This window comes from Rhynchophorus ferrugineus, unplaced genomic scaffold (assembly GCF_030347505.1).
Source record: "Rhynchophorus ferrugineus isolate W39M unplaced genomic scaffold, kcgeb_rfMv2 rfM4, whole genome shotgun sequence".
Classification (NCBI taxonomy): domain Eukaryota; kingdom Metazoa; phylum Arthropoda; class Insecta; order Coleoptera; family Curculionidae; genus Rhynchophorus; species Rhynchophorus ferrugineus.
Genome location: NW_027472583.1, coordinates 43593699 through 43609679, shown reverse-complemented (window position 1 = coordinate 43609679; position 15981 = coordinate 43593699). Strand labels below are relative to the sequence as shown.

The 15981-nt window shown below is 32.2% G+C and overlaps 5 protein-coding genes across 7 annotated transcripts; 3 read left to right on the top strand and 2 right to left on the bottom strand.

Moving 5' to 3' along the window:
• Positions 1-277: 277 nt before the first annotated feature.
• Idi (Isopentenyl-diphosphate delta isomerase) lies at positions 278-1593 on the top strand. The gene is made up of 4 exons (XM_076402394.1): positions 278-415; positions 513-809; positions 865-1063; positions 1124-1593. Exons 2-4 carry the CDS (start codon positions 531-533, stop codon positions 1381-1383), a joined length of 738 nt encoding a protein of 245 aa, XP_076258509.1. The 5' UTR covers positions 278-415; positions 513-530; the 3' UTR covers positions 1384-1593.
• Positions 1594-1755: 162 nt separating this feature from the next.
• On the top strand, positions 1756-3532 carry mRpL37 (mitochondrial ribosomal protein L37). Its single transcript, XM_076402384.1, has 5 exons — positions 1756-2212; positions 2273-2611; positions 2669-2955; positions 3018-3184; positions 3241-3532. Exons 1-5 carry the CDS (start codon positions 2037-2039, stop codon positions 3487-3489), a joined length of 1218 nt encoding a protein of 405 aa, XP_076258499.1. The 5' UTR covers positions 1756-2036; the 3' UTR covers positions 3490-3532.
• Task7 (TWIK-related acid-sensitive K[+] channel 7) lies at positions 3524-10431 on the bottom strand. Its single transcript, XM_076402390.1, has 6 exons — positions 10197-10431; positions 9925-10142; positions 9587-9868; positions 3959-4077; positions 3714-3905; positions 3524-3659 (listed from the first exon to the last, which is right to left on the bottom strand). Exons 1-6 carry the CDS (start codon positions 10321-10323, stop codon positions 3584-3586), a joined length of 1014 nt encoding a protein of 337 aa, XP_076258505.1. The 5' UTR covers positions 10324-10431; the 3' UTR covers positions 3524-3583.
• A 747-nt stretch (positions 10432-11178) lies between these two features.
• On the bottom strand, positions 11179-13149 carry ATPsyngamma (ATP synthase, gamma subunit). 3 transcript variants are annotated; one of them, XM_076402393.1, is made up of 4 exons: positions 13015-13149; positions 12241-12446; positions 11761-12186; positions 11179-11706 (listed from the first exon to the last, which is right to left on the bottom strand). In XM_076402393.1, the coding sequence occupies exons 2-4, from the start codon at positions 12433-12435 to the stop codon at positions 11443-11445; spliced, it is 885 nt and encodes a 294-aa protein (XP_076258508.1). In that variant the 5' UTR covers positions 12436-12446; positions 13015-13149; the 3' UTR covers positions 11179-11442. The 3 variants fall into 3 exon arrangements, with proteins under 3 accessions (XP_076258508.1, XP_076258506.1, XP_076258507.1); XM_076402391.1 differs by having other exon boundaries at positions 12704-13096; XM_076402392.1 differs by lacking the exon at positions 13015-13149 and adding an exon at positions 12629-12732.
• LOC143195334 (elongation factor Tu) lies at positions 13034-14748 on the top strand. The gene is made up of 6 exons (XM_076402383.1): positions 13034-13397; positions 13455-13708; positions 13774-13897; positions 13954-14204; positions 14256-14484; positions 14538-14748. The coding sequence occupies exons 1-6, from the start codon at positions 13034-13036 to the stop codon at positions 14729-14731; spliced, it is 1416 nt and encodes a 471-aa protein (XP_076258498.1). The 3' UTR covers positions 14732-14748.
• The last annotated feature ends 1233 nt before the right edge of the window (positions 14749-15981 follow it).

Genomic DNA, 15981 nt, shown 5'->3' with positions numbered 1-15981 from the left:
ATTTATGAAGGAATGTCATTGTAGTCGGTCAGATATTTCTGGTTGCAGACATATCGAGTTATTTAAAAGCTAATTTAAAAGACATTTAAAACTGTAAACTATTGTTGTTATATAAACAAAAATGGAATTATTTAAAAAACTATAAATGTATCAAGGGCGTCTGTTAAAATAAATCTGATATTAATGACTAATGTATACTTGATCTTGTATTTTTAAAAAGAAGAAGATTTTGTCAACTAAACTGAGCAGCATAGAAAATATCGTGAAAGTTTTTAAAAATATTCTTATTAAGTGGTACGGAGTGAAATTTTGGAATGTTAATTCTAATTAATTTATTAACGTATTATTTCACCAAAGATAGTATTGTGTGTCTTTACATAAAAACTCATTTAATTATCACATCCTCAATTCTAAGGTATTTAGATTATTTATAATAACTTTTAAATTAAATTATAGATAACAAAATCTATTAAAAAACAAGATCATTATGTAGTGTTTTTCTTTATATACAGGTTTTAAAAGCAGTCAATATGTTTAAAACAATAATAAGAACCATGACTAGTCAGTATGCTAAAAGAAGTTTTGGTAATGCAGCTGCAGTTACTAACAAAATGGATTTGCAACAAGAAGCTATGTTGAGAGAAAATTGCTACCTAGTTGATGAAGCTGACAATATTATTGGGGAAGCCAGTAAGAGAGACTGTCATTTAGTACAAGAAAATGGATACATTCCACTGCATCGAGCATTCAGTGTATTTTTATTCAATAAGAAAGGTGATTTGCTTTTACAAAAAAGAGCTACTCACAAGGTAAAAAGCTATATTTAATGTTAGTTTTCTATTTATTTGAAACTGTTATTTTAAGATTACATATCCTGATTGTTATACTAATTCATGCTGTAGTCACCCCCTAAGTAATTTTGAAGAGGAAGCTGATGAAAATAATGCTTTAGGAGTGAAAAAAGCAGCCCAAAGAAGACTACAATTTGAATTAGGCATTCATCCTGATAGTGTTCCCCTTAATTCTATACAATACATCACTAGAATACTTTATAAAGATGAAGGTAAGAATATTGCACCTATTTATTATTCTAATATTTTAATTGTACATTTCTTTGATACAGGTGATGGTAAATATGGTGAACATGAGATTGATTATGTTTTATTTATTAAAAATGATGTCCAGTTAAAACCTAATCCTGATGAAGTATCTGAAATTAGTTTCATTCCTAGGAAGGAATTTGACAATTTTGCTCAGAGTTTATCTGGTCATTGGACTCCATGGTTTAATCTTATTATGAAAAGTCGATTAAAATACTGGTGGGATAATTTAGATAATCTTGATGAGATTAGAGACCATGAAAAAATTCTTCATTTGAAATGAACTAGACTTGATAATTTTATTATACTATTTAATTTTTGTGCTTTTATACATCTCACTTGAAGTTATCCACCAAATTTTAATTGTGTTACCTTTTATGAGATTTTATTTATATTTAATAAGTTACCTGATTGCATTGTATTTATAAATTTTAAAATTATGTGATTTTAATAAATTGCATAAATTTATAATTATTAAACAATTATTAATTGATATTAGTGTTTGATAATAAGTTTTTTCATTATAATCCTCTTTCCTTTTCTCTCTCAAGTTTAATGTAAGGAATTCATAAATCTGGAAAAACATTCGCAAACATGAAATTCTATATATACCTACAATAGGCAATATTTTGCTAATTAATAATAATAATTCTTTTATATATACATTTTGAGTTAATATTATAATCGATGTATATAATATTTTGCAATGACAAGTTAAACAATTATTAGTAATTACAGTTTTAATCGTCTGTTTAACAATATATTTTTTGCAACTATCAACTGTTTCGACCGTTTAACATTCGATAATAACCAACACTACAAAAATATGTTAACATAGAAAAAACTTAACCAAACTTTTTTGAAGACCTGTATACATAGAATAAACCTGTATATGGTTATAGGTTAAAAATTAAAAAGTAACGAAAACACACTCCAATGCGTATTACTCAGTCTCTTCTTAGACAGCATATAGGATGGCACTTCGAAAAGCATTGGAATGTCCAAAGAAAAAGAGTGCCAATACAGACGGGCGTTGACAAAATCTTACGTGAAAAAGGTTTTGAAATAGAAGATCCAATAGAATTTTTAAAAGAAAAAGTTGTACACGAAAGGTATATCACGTTTTAAGACTAAATGCTTTTAATTTATACCTCACTAATTTAATTTTATAGAATTGAAGTGGTGGGATTTGGTAATAGACCACCAAAATTGGATCATACGCACCCAAATTGGCATGATAGAAAATTATTAACATATAAAGATAATAATGTTTTATTGGAAGGTTTGACTCAAGCAAAAATTCTTACTAACACTGTCCAAATTACAGATGGTTTGCCAGAAAAAATTGAACCAGCAACATTTAGTAGTGAATTTAATAGGCGTATTAAGAAAATAATTTTAGGATCTTTTGCATTGGATGCCCAGCAGGTGAAACTTCCTAAAGTGAAAGACCCTGAAAGGCCAGCATGGAATTTTCCTAGAACTTATGGAATTACACAAAATAGATCATTGTATGTTAATTATTCAATAATATTAAATTATTTTTATTAAATGTATATTTTTTTCAGCAAATTATTAGTTAGCAAGCTTTTAAATCTTATAGAAACATCTTCAGATGTAGAGCTTGTTAAGCAACGCTTCTTAACAGATAATCTTATTTTTTCATATCTATTTGAAAAAGATAATGATCTTATACAGTTTCAACTTTTGGGAGACTTTGTATTATTATCTAAAGAACCTTTAAGTCCTGTTACTCAGCAGAGCACTAAAGAATTTGATTTGCCTATCATAGATCCAATTAAACCAACAATTACTTTAAATGAGGAGAATATATATGTGTTAGACAATATTTATCGTAAGCACCTATAAGGTACTGTATCATATGTAATAAGGTAATGAACATTAATTTAATTACAGCCATTAAAAAGGAATCACCGTTTTATCCTCATACACTTTTTATAAATTTTGATCCTGAAAATGTTAAAAATATTTTTGAAGAAGAGGTAACAGAAGATCAAATCCATGGTAGAAATTTGTTAAAAACGTTTACTGCTGCTGCTTCTTATGCTCGAGCAAGATATGGTGTAAGTTTTTCTTTATTTTGATTAAAAGTGAATTATGATTATTATGAATATTTTAGGAAACTGTAACAGATTTACCTTCCCCTGTAACAATACAATCCATTCAAACTGACGGCAAAATGTTTTATTTTGGGGTTCTGCAGTTGAATACATTAGATTTGAATAGTAAGGATCAAAAGAATATTTGGTACCATGTGCCTGGAATGCCATTGTATGAATCCTGTGGCTATAATGTTGGCAAACCTGTTTTACTTGGTTATAATAAGGATGTCATAAGGCATCTTCTAGGTTTTTATAATAATGTTTAATAAGTTATTAGTATTAAATAATAAAAAACATTAATTTGATTTATATTAGCTTTTTTATTACAAGTTTAATAGTTGAAAATTGATATTTGTTTTGTCACACAGATGCTCTTTTTGTTGATAGGGTGGAGTTTAATACTATATTTGATGGATGATAACTATCTAATAATAATCTGAAATAACACATATATAATTGCATAACAAGACATAATAATTACATTAGATACCTTTCATTATCAGCATGTGTTAGCCCTAAGCAGTTACATGAGCAAACTGATATCTGATCAAAATCATCTTCAGGAAATGTATGTCCTGCAAGCAGTTTACCGTTAACATTAATCATTTCACCATCTAAAGCAAATACATGATGAGAAGATGACTGAAGATCTTGTTCATCTTTTCTGCTTTCTTCTGGACCACTGCAAAAAGACCTTTACTACCGCAGGACGCTTTTTTAATTTTTCATACATACATGGTCATGAATTTTAATACAAGTAGATTAATGCTGGCTGCCACTACAGCCAGGCCAAAAAGTATAAATACCAAACTAAGGGTCACATATCCTGGTTTATTTATTAGCGCGTTATCGTTCTGAAATAAAGCAATTATTTCAATATGTTTTTACATGTTTTTAACAAAAAATAATCCTTATTGTTAATATATTAGTATCAAATAAGTATTGTTTCATCTCCATTAGTTAAAGTTAAATATTCTAGTCTTCATAGGTCGTTTTATAAAAGTCAACTGCTTTGATCAGAAACAAACAAAAGTACACATTGCCGTACAAGAGCAGCGTTTTTGATACTTTTTGTAATAGTATAACAATTAATGTACTCAACTACCAGAAATTCTACCATCGCTACTACTCCGAAAGAAAAATTTTCACCTTTTATAAAATAAACTTAGTGCCTGCGTCTTCTTGGATTATTAATTTTTAATTGTGATATGATACAAAAATTCTCTCTATCGGCCATTGAAGCGCTCGTTTCATACTTTCACCACCGACTTCAAGTATCACCTTTCCCGATCAACATGGATTTTAAATTAATTCTATTAAGTTTAGCTAAATGCATGAATTGAAAGAATTTTCATTACGTAATTTAATCATTATTTCTCTTTCCTTCAACACCAAATCTGGATTTCATTGGGATTTGAAACCCAGGATTGTGAAGCGTCTAAATTAATCTCTAGATACTTTGATGAATGAAGTTAGATATGAAGACGTTGAAGCAAAGATAATGCTTTCTTATTTGCAGAATAACATATAGTTGTATGATGAGAGTGACTGAGTTTCTAATCTGCGGTAGGGTTTCATTTGATGATGACAATAAAACAGTTCTTAGCCTTTACTATAAAAGACAATCTAAACTATATAAACTGAATGTTTCAAAATTATTATCAAGATGCGACTCTATTATATTGAGAGTTAGTCGGACTATCCTTATAATCTGATGGTAACAATAAATAATTGAAAGATAAATCTGGTAAATGAGTACAGCCTGTTCAAATACACCAATTGTAATCGATAGCAACTTCAGGATTCAAGGTCATGACATAGTCAATATATACACATTAGACACCACACTACAAAAAAACCTTTACCTATGTTTTATATTGACCTCAAAACAAAAGGAAATAACAAGGAGGTTTATGACATGAATAAACTGGAAAATATTCAATGTGAACCACTACATACAAAAAGAACAATTCCGCAATGTACCAGGTGTCAAACGCGCATGGTCAAACAGAACATAACTTTAGTCAGAGCATACTGTCACAAATCGTATAGATAATGAAAATGCGCAGAAGAACATACAACTATTGACTGCATTATAAAAGTTCGAGACAGTAATGTTAAATGTGTTAACTGCAACAGCGATCACCCAACGAACTACAAGGGTTGCGCAGTCCACTAGCAACTACAGCAAAACTTATCCCACTTTACGGGAAAAAAGGCATCAACAGCAACAAAAACAGACTCACCACCATCGACAGTAAACTTGCGTAACGGCCGAATACCTGAAATACAAAATCGGTGTCTGGAATGCCAATAGCCTAAAATAACACGCCTGGGAACTAAACATGTTCATAACTGAACAAAACATTGGCATAATGATGGTTTGGTTTGGTTTGGATGATAAAGCGCATGGAGGTACAGCACAGTACGAATAATAATCCGTAAAGACAGAACATTACAAAATTTTTATAAACTTTTGTTACAAAATATATTTATACTAATATGTGTCGGGCAGAATCAGACCATTCATCAGTAATAATAACAGTTTTATCAAAAATTGTCATCAAAGATAAACTACATTCTCTGTGTAATAATGGAACTAAGTGGCCATTATTTAGAGAAAAGGTAAACGGAATAATATCTTTAAATTTATCATTAAAAGCAAAAATTGATACAGAAACAGCAGCAGTAAACGTCACAAAAAACATACAGGAGGCAAGATGGTACGCGACTCCTAACAGTGAAACGTCTACAAGAAAAAACGTACATATATCATGTGCAATCCAGCGAAAAAATAACCGGAAAAAAGGAGGCTTTTAGTAGCAAGAAGTGTAGAAACTAAAAGAAAATTCAATAAAGCAATAAAAGAGCTGATGAGAGCCTTGATACAAAATGAACAAAACCAAAGAATTCGAGAATACTTCTGATATCTGACACCAACTGCGGCTACAGATTATTCATTATGGAAAGTAATGAGAAAGCTTAAAAGGCCCCAGCAGCAAGTTATAATCTATTTAAAAAAATGACGAAGATTTTGCTAGAAACAATAAAGAGAAGGCTGACATTTTCTCAACTTATTTAAAAAATGTATTTAAGCCTTTCCCCTATCCCGTCTGAACTATCCAAATACGAAAAAATTAAATTACAAGCTTCCTAAATTCACCATTTCAAATAGATTTGCCACATGAAAAAACTACAGTCAGAGAAGTTAAACAAACAATAATGAGAGAGATAATGATTTAATAATCGGAATTGTACAATAACAATTATAGAAGGGTACAAAACATTTATATTTAACGCAATACTACAACTTATTGCCCGAGCATTTGGAAAGTAGCAAAAATAAGAATGATTCTCAAAGCAGGAACCACCAGATGTCAGTTCGTACTGGTCTATAAGTTTACTACCGATAATCTCGAAAGTTTAAAGAGGCTTAATAATGTAATAGAAAAAAAATTAAACCAGAACATCAATTTGGGTGTCGTAATAAGCACGGGACTGTAGAGGAAGTGCATAGATTTGTAAACAAAATAAATATGGACGTAAAATATCAAAAGATATTGTTCGGTTGCAATTCTGAACATATTTCAGACTATTGATATAGTATGACACACATGATTGCAGGTTAAATTTAACTTCTCTTATTATTCGTGAACCCCAGCTTGGGGTTCATGAATAATAACACCTGGAAAAGAAAACGAATTATCAAAGCCATTAACCTTACAAATTGTAATTATCATTCGGGGCGCGAACCCACCTACTGGCCCACAGACAGTAATAAAGTCCCAGACCTGCTGGATTTCTACATTACAAAAGGCATCTCATTAAATCAAATTAGTACAAAAAGCTTGTGCGATCTAACATCTGATCACACTCCAGTATTGTTAACACTGGGCGCGACAATCCTAAGAAAAGCAAAATAGCCTAATCTTACCAACAAATATACTGACTAGGACAAATTCAGATTAATACTGCAGGAACAAATCAGTTTAAAAGTAAGACTTAAAACTATAGATGATCTTGAGCAACAAACCAAACATATAACTGAACAAATTCGGTCAATTGCAAAATATGCTACCCCAATAGCAAGAGAGAAATCAGAATATGAAGTACTTTACCCCCTCGAAATTAGAGAAATGATAAAAAAAAGGCGAAAAGCTAGAAGAGTATGGCACAGAACCAGAAATGCTGCAGACAAAACTACTTTTAATAGAATTAGTAATCAGACCAATCAAAAGATCAAAGAATATAAACAGAATTGCTTTCAAAAGTATGTAAGTGAATTAAGCCCACAAGTAGACAAAGATTATTCGCTATGAAAAGCAACTCGAAGATTTAAAAGACCAATTATTCGAGTACCGTCAATTAAAAATGTTCGAAATGAATGGGTTCGACGTGACAATGAAAAAGCTGAATTGTTTGCACAATACTTAGCTAACATATTTCAACCTAATGATATAGAATCTACCATGGATACATTTCCTGTTTATCAACCCGATGTAGATCTAAATCTAATTTCTCCACTGGAAGTTGGCATTGAAATTGATAACCTCAATCCTAAAAAGGCACCTGGTATAGATGACATTTCACCTGGATTATTGAAAGAACTGCCAGGAAAAGCAATCACCATGTAGACAATATATATTTAATGCTTGTTTAAGGCTGAAGCATGTCCCGGAGTGCTTTAAAATGGCACAAATAATTAAGCTCAAAAAACCTGACAAACCTGCAGAACAAGTCGAATCTTACAGGCCTGTTTCGCTACTACTTGCAATATCTAAGCTATTTGAGAAACTGATATTTAAACGTGTTAAACATTTGGAAACAATACCAGATTTCCACTTTGGTTTTCGAAATAACCATTCAACAATCGATCAAGTGCACAGAGTAATTGCGGCTATTGAAAGAGCGTTTGAGGAAAAGAAATACTGCCCTGCAATATTCCTGGATGTCTCACAAGCTTTCGATCGGATTTGGCATTTGGAATTAATCTGTAAGATGAGCAAATTGTTACCGCGTAACTATTGTCTGGAGTCATATTTACTCGGAAGAAAATTTAGAGTATCGCACGAAATGGCGTTCTCGACATTTAAAAATATCTCGGCTGGAGTTCCACAAGGTAGCGTCTTAGGACTTCTCCTGTAACTGCTCTACACTGCTGACATTCCAACAACAAAAGAAACACTTCTTGGAACCTTTGCTGACGACACAATTATTATGGCAAAAGATATATCTCTGCCTAGGGCAATAGAAAAAGTGCAAGTAGCAGTCAACAAAATCTACAAATGGACGAAAGATTGGAAAATTCAACTTAATAGTTTTAAATCTGTCCACATTAATTTTGCATTGACGCGAAATAATTATATCACTCAATGGATGCCCGATTCCTCACAGTAGATTAAATTGGAAGCATCACGTTAGACAAAAAGCAAAACACATTAGAACCAAAATGAGACAACTATACTGGTTAGTCGGAAGATACTCTCAACTTGATCTAAAATCAAAAAGATTGATCTATAATACGATATAAAATATAAAGCCGATTTGGACCTATGGGATGCAAATATGGGGTTGCACTAAAAATTCAAATCAACTAGTCATACAACGCTGTCAAAACAAGGTTCTTCGATTGATTACCAATGCCTATCGCTATGTAACCAATGAAGAACTGCACAATGACCTGGAAATCAAATGAATTCGCGAAGTTATCCAAGATTTCGCTGTGAAACACGAAAGAAGATTACTAAATCATACTAACGTGGAATCAATACAAGTGCAAAAGCGCGCAGGATGTCAGGAGATTGAAGCGAACAAAACCATACGAACTTATATAAAGTGTATACATTTAGTGTAAACTATAGCTATAAGTTAATAATTAATAAATAATTATAATTTTATAATTGAGGAACACATACTGATGTATTTTCTCGCACTCGTCTTGCTTGTTAATTAATCCAAGTACATAGGAAAAGTAGTAATAAATTAATTCTAAATTAAGATTGTACTAAGCGTATCTAATAAAGATGTTATAAAAAAAATAGAATTTGATTAACTAAATAAGACATTTTACACAGCAGATCACTTGATAAAGTGATTTTGTACACGTTATGGATATATTAGAATCATAAGAAATGCTTATTGACCCACCGGGCAGAGCAATAATTAAAATAAAATAACGGCTTTAACATGAATACAGTGATAGAAGTATCGGATGCGACTTAGCGGATGTTCTGTCATCTGTTGCAAATCTCTTAAAGTTCGAAAATATTTTAATTAGATAGACTCTAGCGCAGTTATTTTTTAAACTAGTATTTGTTAAAGTAATTGAAATTTGGCTAATAAGTGTAAAAAATTATATACTACCTGTAAAGCTACGTAATCACCAAATCCAATGGTGGTCAGGGTAACAAAACAATAATAAAAACTATCAAAGTATGTCCAGCCTTCGTATCTCGAGAATACAGCTGCCCCCGTTGTGATGATTATCGTAGAAAGCATACCTGTCGCGAACATCAAATTCATTTCTGTTGCTTCAATTTTATGACATTTCATGTATTTCTTAATTTGTCGGATAATAATTGAAGCGGCTTTGTTCAAACGTTCACCAATACTCTGAAACATAATCAACCCCAACGGAATACCTATCTAGAAATAAAACAAATAAACGCTTTAATCACCCACGTTCCAAATCACAACTTTACCATGGCATAAGCCATGCAGAAGGCTTTTCCACCAGCTGTTACCGGTGTGGAATGTCCGTATCCGATCATAGCTAAAACTACAGTCGCGAAATAAAACGACCCAGCGAATTTCCACTGTGGCCCGGCTTTGTGGGGCTTGTACTCTATAATCATCAACTCGATCATCTTATAATCCTCTTCGGTGATATTGTATTTTGCTTTTAGTGAATTGGACGATACTAAAATAACGATATCGGTCATCAGCTGATTGTCATATAATATAATAACATTACCTTTGAGTAACATATCTCGTTTCTCTTCCTCTTTCGACTCGAGCGCGTCGAAAACGGCAGCCCCAATCAACAGATATGTAAAAGTCGTTACGACTAATGATAACGTCCTCACATTTTGTCGCTTCATTCCGCGTTACTACAAAAAATAATAGTTCCGGCACCTGTCGGATGCTGTGTCCTCTCGGGCCGTATCTGGATCTTGAGAAAAATCGATATGTGCGTCGGCGTTTCATAAATCGTGAACCACCCCACAAATCAAATTTCTACTCATGTTTTCAGTGAATGTTATGGGTGTTTATTAAATATTCGTTTTACTGCAAATAATATAACTAAAAATCTTTAAAGAAACAAAACCTACTTTTTAAGCTTTTGACACATTTACGTTTGGCAATATGGCCTAACGAATGTAAGATAATGGTGATAAAAAAGCATAAAATTGTAGATAGTAAATAGTCCTTCAATATTTATTAATACTAATAAAAATTTCAATTTATATTTTATATTAATCAATAAGTTTTTTTATTAAACATATAGAAGCGATTTTTTTGAGACAAAACAAATGATAAATTGACTAAATGAAATCGACAAATTATCAAAATACCCTGATTCTATCATATTATGTTAACTAATACAAATATATTGTATTTCCATATTGTATACAAATATAGTATTTCTATAACTGTCCTGATTTTCTATCAAAATGACTGTATAATAACCATTCTATAGAAAGAAAAATATTTCAATTATAGATATAAAAAACTGATATAGAGATAATTTTCATTTAAATCTGGTTATGTAAAAATAACTCTTGAAAAGAAGAGATTTCATTGGTTTTTAAACATACAAATTGGGTGCACTGCACAAAAACAAGAAAAACATATGTATACATTATAATGAAATTAGAGAAGCGTTATGTATGTCATTACAACCAACAAAATGTTTACATTATTAAAATAGGATAGAATAATAAGATTAAAAAATATACACCATACTAACATACATTTATTACGCATGTTTATTTTGATAGTTTTATAAGTATATAACAGTAAAACAATAATACAAAAAGTATGGATGTTGAACAAGACTTTGGGCTTACTATTTGAGTTTTTGTAATTTTGTTTTCACTCATACATACAAAACAAAACTAATTGATTTCGATTATAATTTAATTGGTGATTTATATAATATTGTGAAAAAAAGTTGACTCTTAGAATCTAAACAGGGCATATTATCAGATGATGGTGGTTTACAAGGCCGAAGCACCAGAAATAATTTCAATAAGTTCTCTGGTGATGACAGCTTGTCTGGTTCTGTTGAAGGTCAGGGTCAATTTATCAATCATCTCTCCGGCGTTCTTGCTAGCATTGTCCATAGCAGTCATTCTTGAAGACTGTTCAGAGCAAGCACCCTCTTTCATAGAATAGAACAACAAAGAAGCCAGGGAGAATTCCAAGTATGATTGAATTACTTCATCATCTAGAGAATCGTAGATTGATAATTTTGGAGCAGCCTAAAACTCATATGCAGTTAATTTTACATAATAACATATTTATTAGCCACTTACAGCTACAGATTCCAAACTGAAAACTGGTAGAGTAGTTGTGGCATATGATACCACAGACTTGAACCTGTTGTAGATGATTTCTCCAGAACCAAATTTGTAGCCACTTTTTAGGATAGCATCAGCCAATTTTGAAGCATCAGTGAAAGTGGGAGGCAAACGGCCAACCTCGTTACAGGCTAAGATGATATTTTTGCCATAAATACGCGACAGGATAGAACGTGACTTATCTCCGACGCAGACCACCTTAATGTTTTGGTCGTCTTTTCCAAGTTCATTACGGATGTAACGAGCTACTGAGGTATGAACTGCCCCACAAAGACCCCTATCAGAAGTCATGGCGATAACAAGTTTTTGTGGTACATCTTCTGGTGGTGCAATTTCAGCTTTCTCATAAAACTGTTTTGCACCGTCACCAATAGGCCTCACCTAGTTAATAATAAAACCAATAACACAACAAATCATTAATGTGTAGAACAATACCTGCTTAAGTTCTCTCTCAGCTCTGGCATATTTAGCAGCTGACACCATCTTCATTGATTGGGTGATTTTCTGGATGTTTTTTACAGATTTCAAACGAATGGATATAGCTTTGAGGGTGGCCATGCCCCTCTGTTGTTGCTGAATTGGCCCATTTTGAGCAACTACGGTGACAACTGTTCCAAATCTACCCAACATGTTTATGTACCCTGTAAATTAAAAATATTATACGTCGATTTCAAGACATACCTATTAAATTAACAATAATATAGTCACATAATATTATTTTATGGAGTTATGTAATGGTATATGTAAAATAATATGTTTCTTTTAGAAATATATTAGCTTAATTGTTGATTGATTATACTTTATTGGTTGGTGTAATATATACCTAAACGATATTAGAGTTATAAAATTAATTGCTTATTAAAAATTAATATCAAATCATCTATGCTACTTAACTAACCTTTTGCCACTTCACTGGCTGACCGAAAGTACAGCAGTGTTGCCAAATTAATTAGGTATCCTTGATATTATTTGGGAAATAAATTAGGATTACTAAATGCAGGATTATGCATATTCGAAAGTTAGTTTATTTTTCAATATTACGTATTACATTGTAATGTAGATATTATTTATTTTATTAAGATGGATTATGGAAAAAGTTTAAATATCTGAATATATATATAAAAAAATAATTTGGCAATACTGAGGCATGCGCAAGATTTTATCCTAGGTAGTGGTATTTAGCTATCTATTTATTGAAACAAGTATTACCTAAAAAGTAGAATAGATAATGCTTCCACTTGGTTTAATTCGCAGATTTGGACTCGCAATTTATCAAGAACAAAAACTATCTGTGACATACCACAAAAAACTTCATATATGTCGAATTTGTCAGGAAGTCCGGCATAACCACACTTTTCTTCGTCGGGTGAGTGGTTTAGCGGCAAACTTAAATAGATGGTATAGCAAAGACGCTGTAAACAGTATCCTTAAAAACGACGAGCCTAAACATGTAAATGTTGGGACTATCGGCCATGTGGATCATGGTAAAACGACGCTTACAGCTGCTATTACCAAATATTTGCAAATACAAGGTTTAGCGAAATATGTCTCGTATGATGAAATTGATAAAGCCCCTGAAGAAAAAGCAAGAGGTTTAAATTGATTGAAGTAACTGATTGGTAAATAATTAAAACATAATATTTTTATAGGTATTACAATTAATGCCTGCCATGTAGGATATAGTACCAAAAATCGTCATTATGCTCATACCGATTGCCCAGGTCATGCTGACTATATAAAAAACATGATATCAGGTACTTCCCAAATGGATGGGGCGATTTTAGTTGTGGCAGCTACTGATGGACAAATGCCTCAAACTAGAGAACATTTATTGTTAGCAAAGCAAGTAGGAGTCACAAAAGTTGTTGTTTACGTTAATAAGGCAGATTTAGTGGATCAGGAGGTATCAATATAAATATTTTTATTTAATTTTGGATTTAAATTATAATATATATAGGTACTAAAAAGGTTTTAGATCTTGTTGAATTGGAAATAAGGGAACTTTTAGTTGATTTTGGTTTTGATGGAAATTATTGCCCTGTTGTATTTGGTTCTGCACTGGAAGCTATGAACGGCAAGGATACTGACATAGGTAGTACATGCAGATGGCATAATATGGTTTTTTATAATAAATTATAAGTACTATAGGTTTAAAATCAATTGGAAAGCTCCTAGACACACTTGATTCGTATATACCACAACCCAAAAGGGATTACACATCTCCTTTTTTGTTACCAATAGATAATGCTTTCTTAGTGCCTGGTAGAGGAACAGTTGTTGTTGGTACTATAAGTAGAGGTACACTTCAAAAGGGGAGTGAGGCTGAATTACTAGGTTTTGACTCACAAATAAAAACCATAATTTCTGACATCCAAATATTTAAAAAAAGCACCACTGAGGTAAATATAAGTCACATTTTCTGTTACATTAGTCATATTTGTATGATATAGGCCAAAGCAGGTGATAATGTGGGAGTATTGACTCGTGGAGTGAAACTAAAGGATGTTAAAAGGGGAATGCTTCTATGTGCAATGAATAGTCAAAAATTGAGCAATAGATTTAAGGCGAGTGTATATTTTTTAACTAAAGGAGAAGGTGGTAGGTCTAAACCAATTCTAGGGAACTATTGTCAACAGTTGTTTAGTAAAACATGGAATATAGCATGTCGAGTAGATTTGGGTAAGACTTCATTTTGTGTAAAATATTATTTTAATCAACATTTTTTAAAACAGATGAAGGCTTAGAGATGATTTTGCCCGGTGAACATGGTTCTATAAAAATAACTCTGTTAAACAAAATGGTAATGAGCCCAGGCCAACAATTTACCATAAGAGAAAATAATATTACTGTTGCCACAGGTGTGATTGTAGAGACACTGCCTAATATTAATGTTAATACTAGCTTAGGAAAATTGAATTTAGATTAAATAAAATATTTATCTTATTAATGTTGCCTGTGTTCATCTGATCTTAGGCCAAATATCTGATTTGGATAGTAAGCTAGATGAAAGGTTGAAAATAACTGGGTTGTATTCCTAACGCAATTGCTGGGAAAGGCATACCTTATTGATGCGGTCATTATATTGACTTGTAATTCCTTGAAAACAGGTTCTTGGTGTTTTCTCAATCGCTCGTTGGAATGGTGACACGTGAAAGTGATGCAGTAATTAGAAAAAATTTTGCCGTTAAATATAATGATAACATTGAATTATATTTGCAAATATTATTATGGCAAAAGGAAAAATACTATCAAAATCTACTGGAAAGGGTTTGTTCACTTTCTCCCTGATAATGGTAAGATAATATAAAAAGAGATGTAAAAGTAATTGTAATATAATATCTGATAATATAAAAGAATCACGCTCTAGCAGTCTATTCGGTGAAAATTGATGGAGAAACTAGCACGGTCAGTATATTAGCAAAGTCGATATTGGTGTTCTGCTGAACACCTACAAAAGGATGCTCGATATATGGGCCTCTAAACTATTGATTATATGACTAAGCCTTTGAGTCTAAGAATTGATTTAAAAAGTTTTGTCTTCGAAGTTCATCTTTTTCCAAAAAGGTGGATATGTGATACTTTCATAAATTAAACAGAAAGTTACTTGTAACAATACCAAATAACTTGGCTTGATGCCGAATTTCCTGACACTGGCCCAGGAAAATCAACCATCAAGAATTGGTATGCTAAGTTTAGACGTGGTGAAATGAACACTGAAAGCGGTGAACGCAGTGAATGTAAATTGAGATTCGCTGAAATAGCAGACACTCTAAAGATATCAACTGAACCTGTACATCATATCATTCACGAATATTTGGGTATGAGAAAGCTCTGTGCAAAATGGGTGCCGCGTGAGTTCACTTTTGACCAAAAACAACGACGAGTTGATGATTCGGAGCAGTATTTGAAGATGATCAAGCCCGAGTTTTTGCGTCGATATCTGACAGTGGATGAAACATGGCTCCGTCATTTCACTCCGAAGTCCAATCGATAGTCATCCGAGTGGATTGCACACGATGAACCCGCTCCAAAGCATGGGAAAGCGCAATAGTCGGTTGGCAAGGTTATGGCGTCTGTATTTTGGTATGCGCATGGAATAATTTTCATTGACTACCTTGAAAAAAGAAGGACCATCAATAGCGACTATTACATAGCGTTATTGAACCGTTTGTAGGA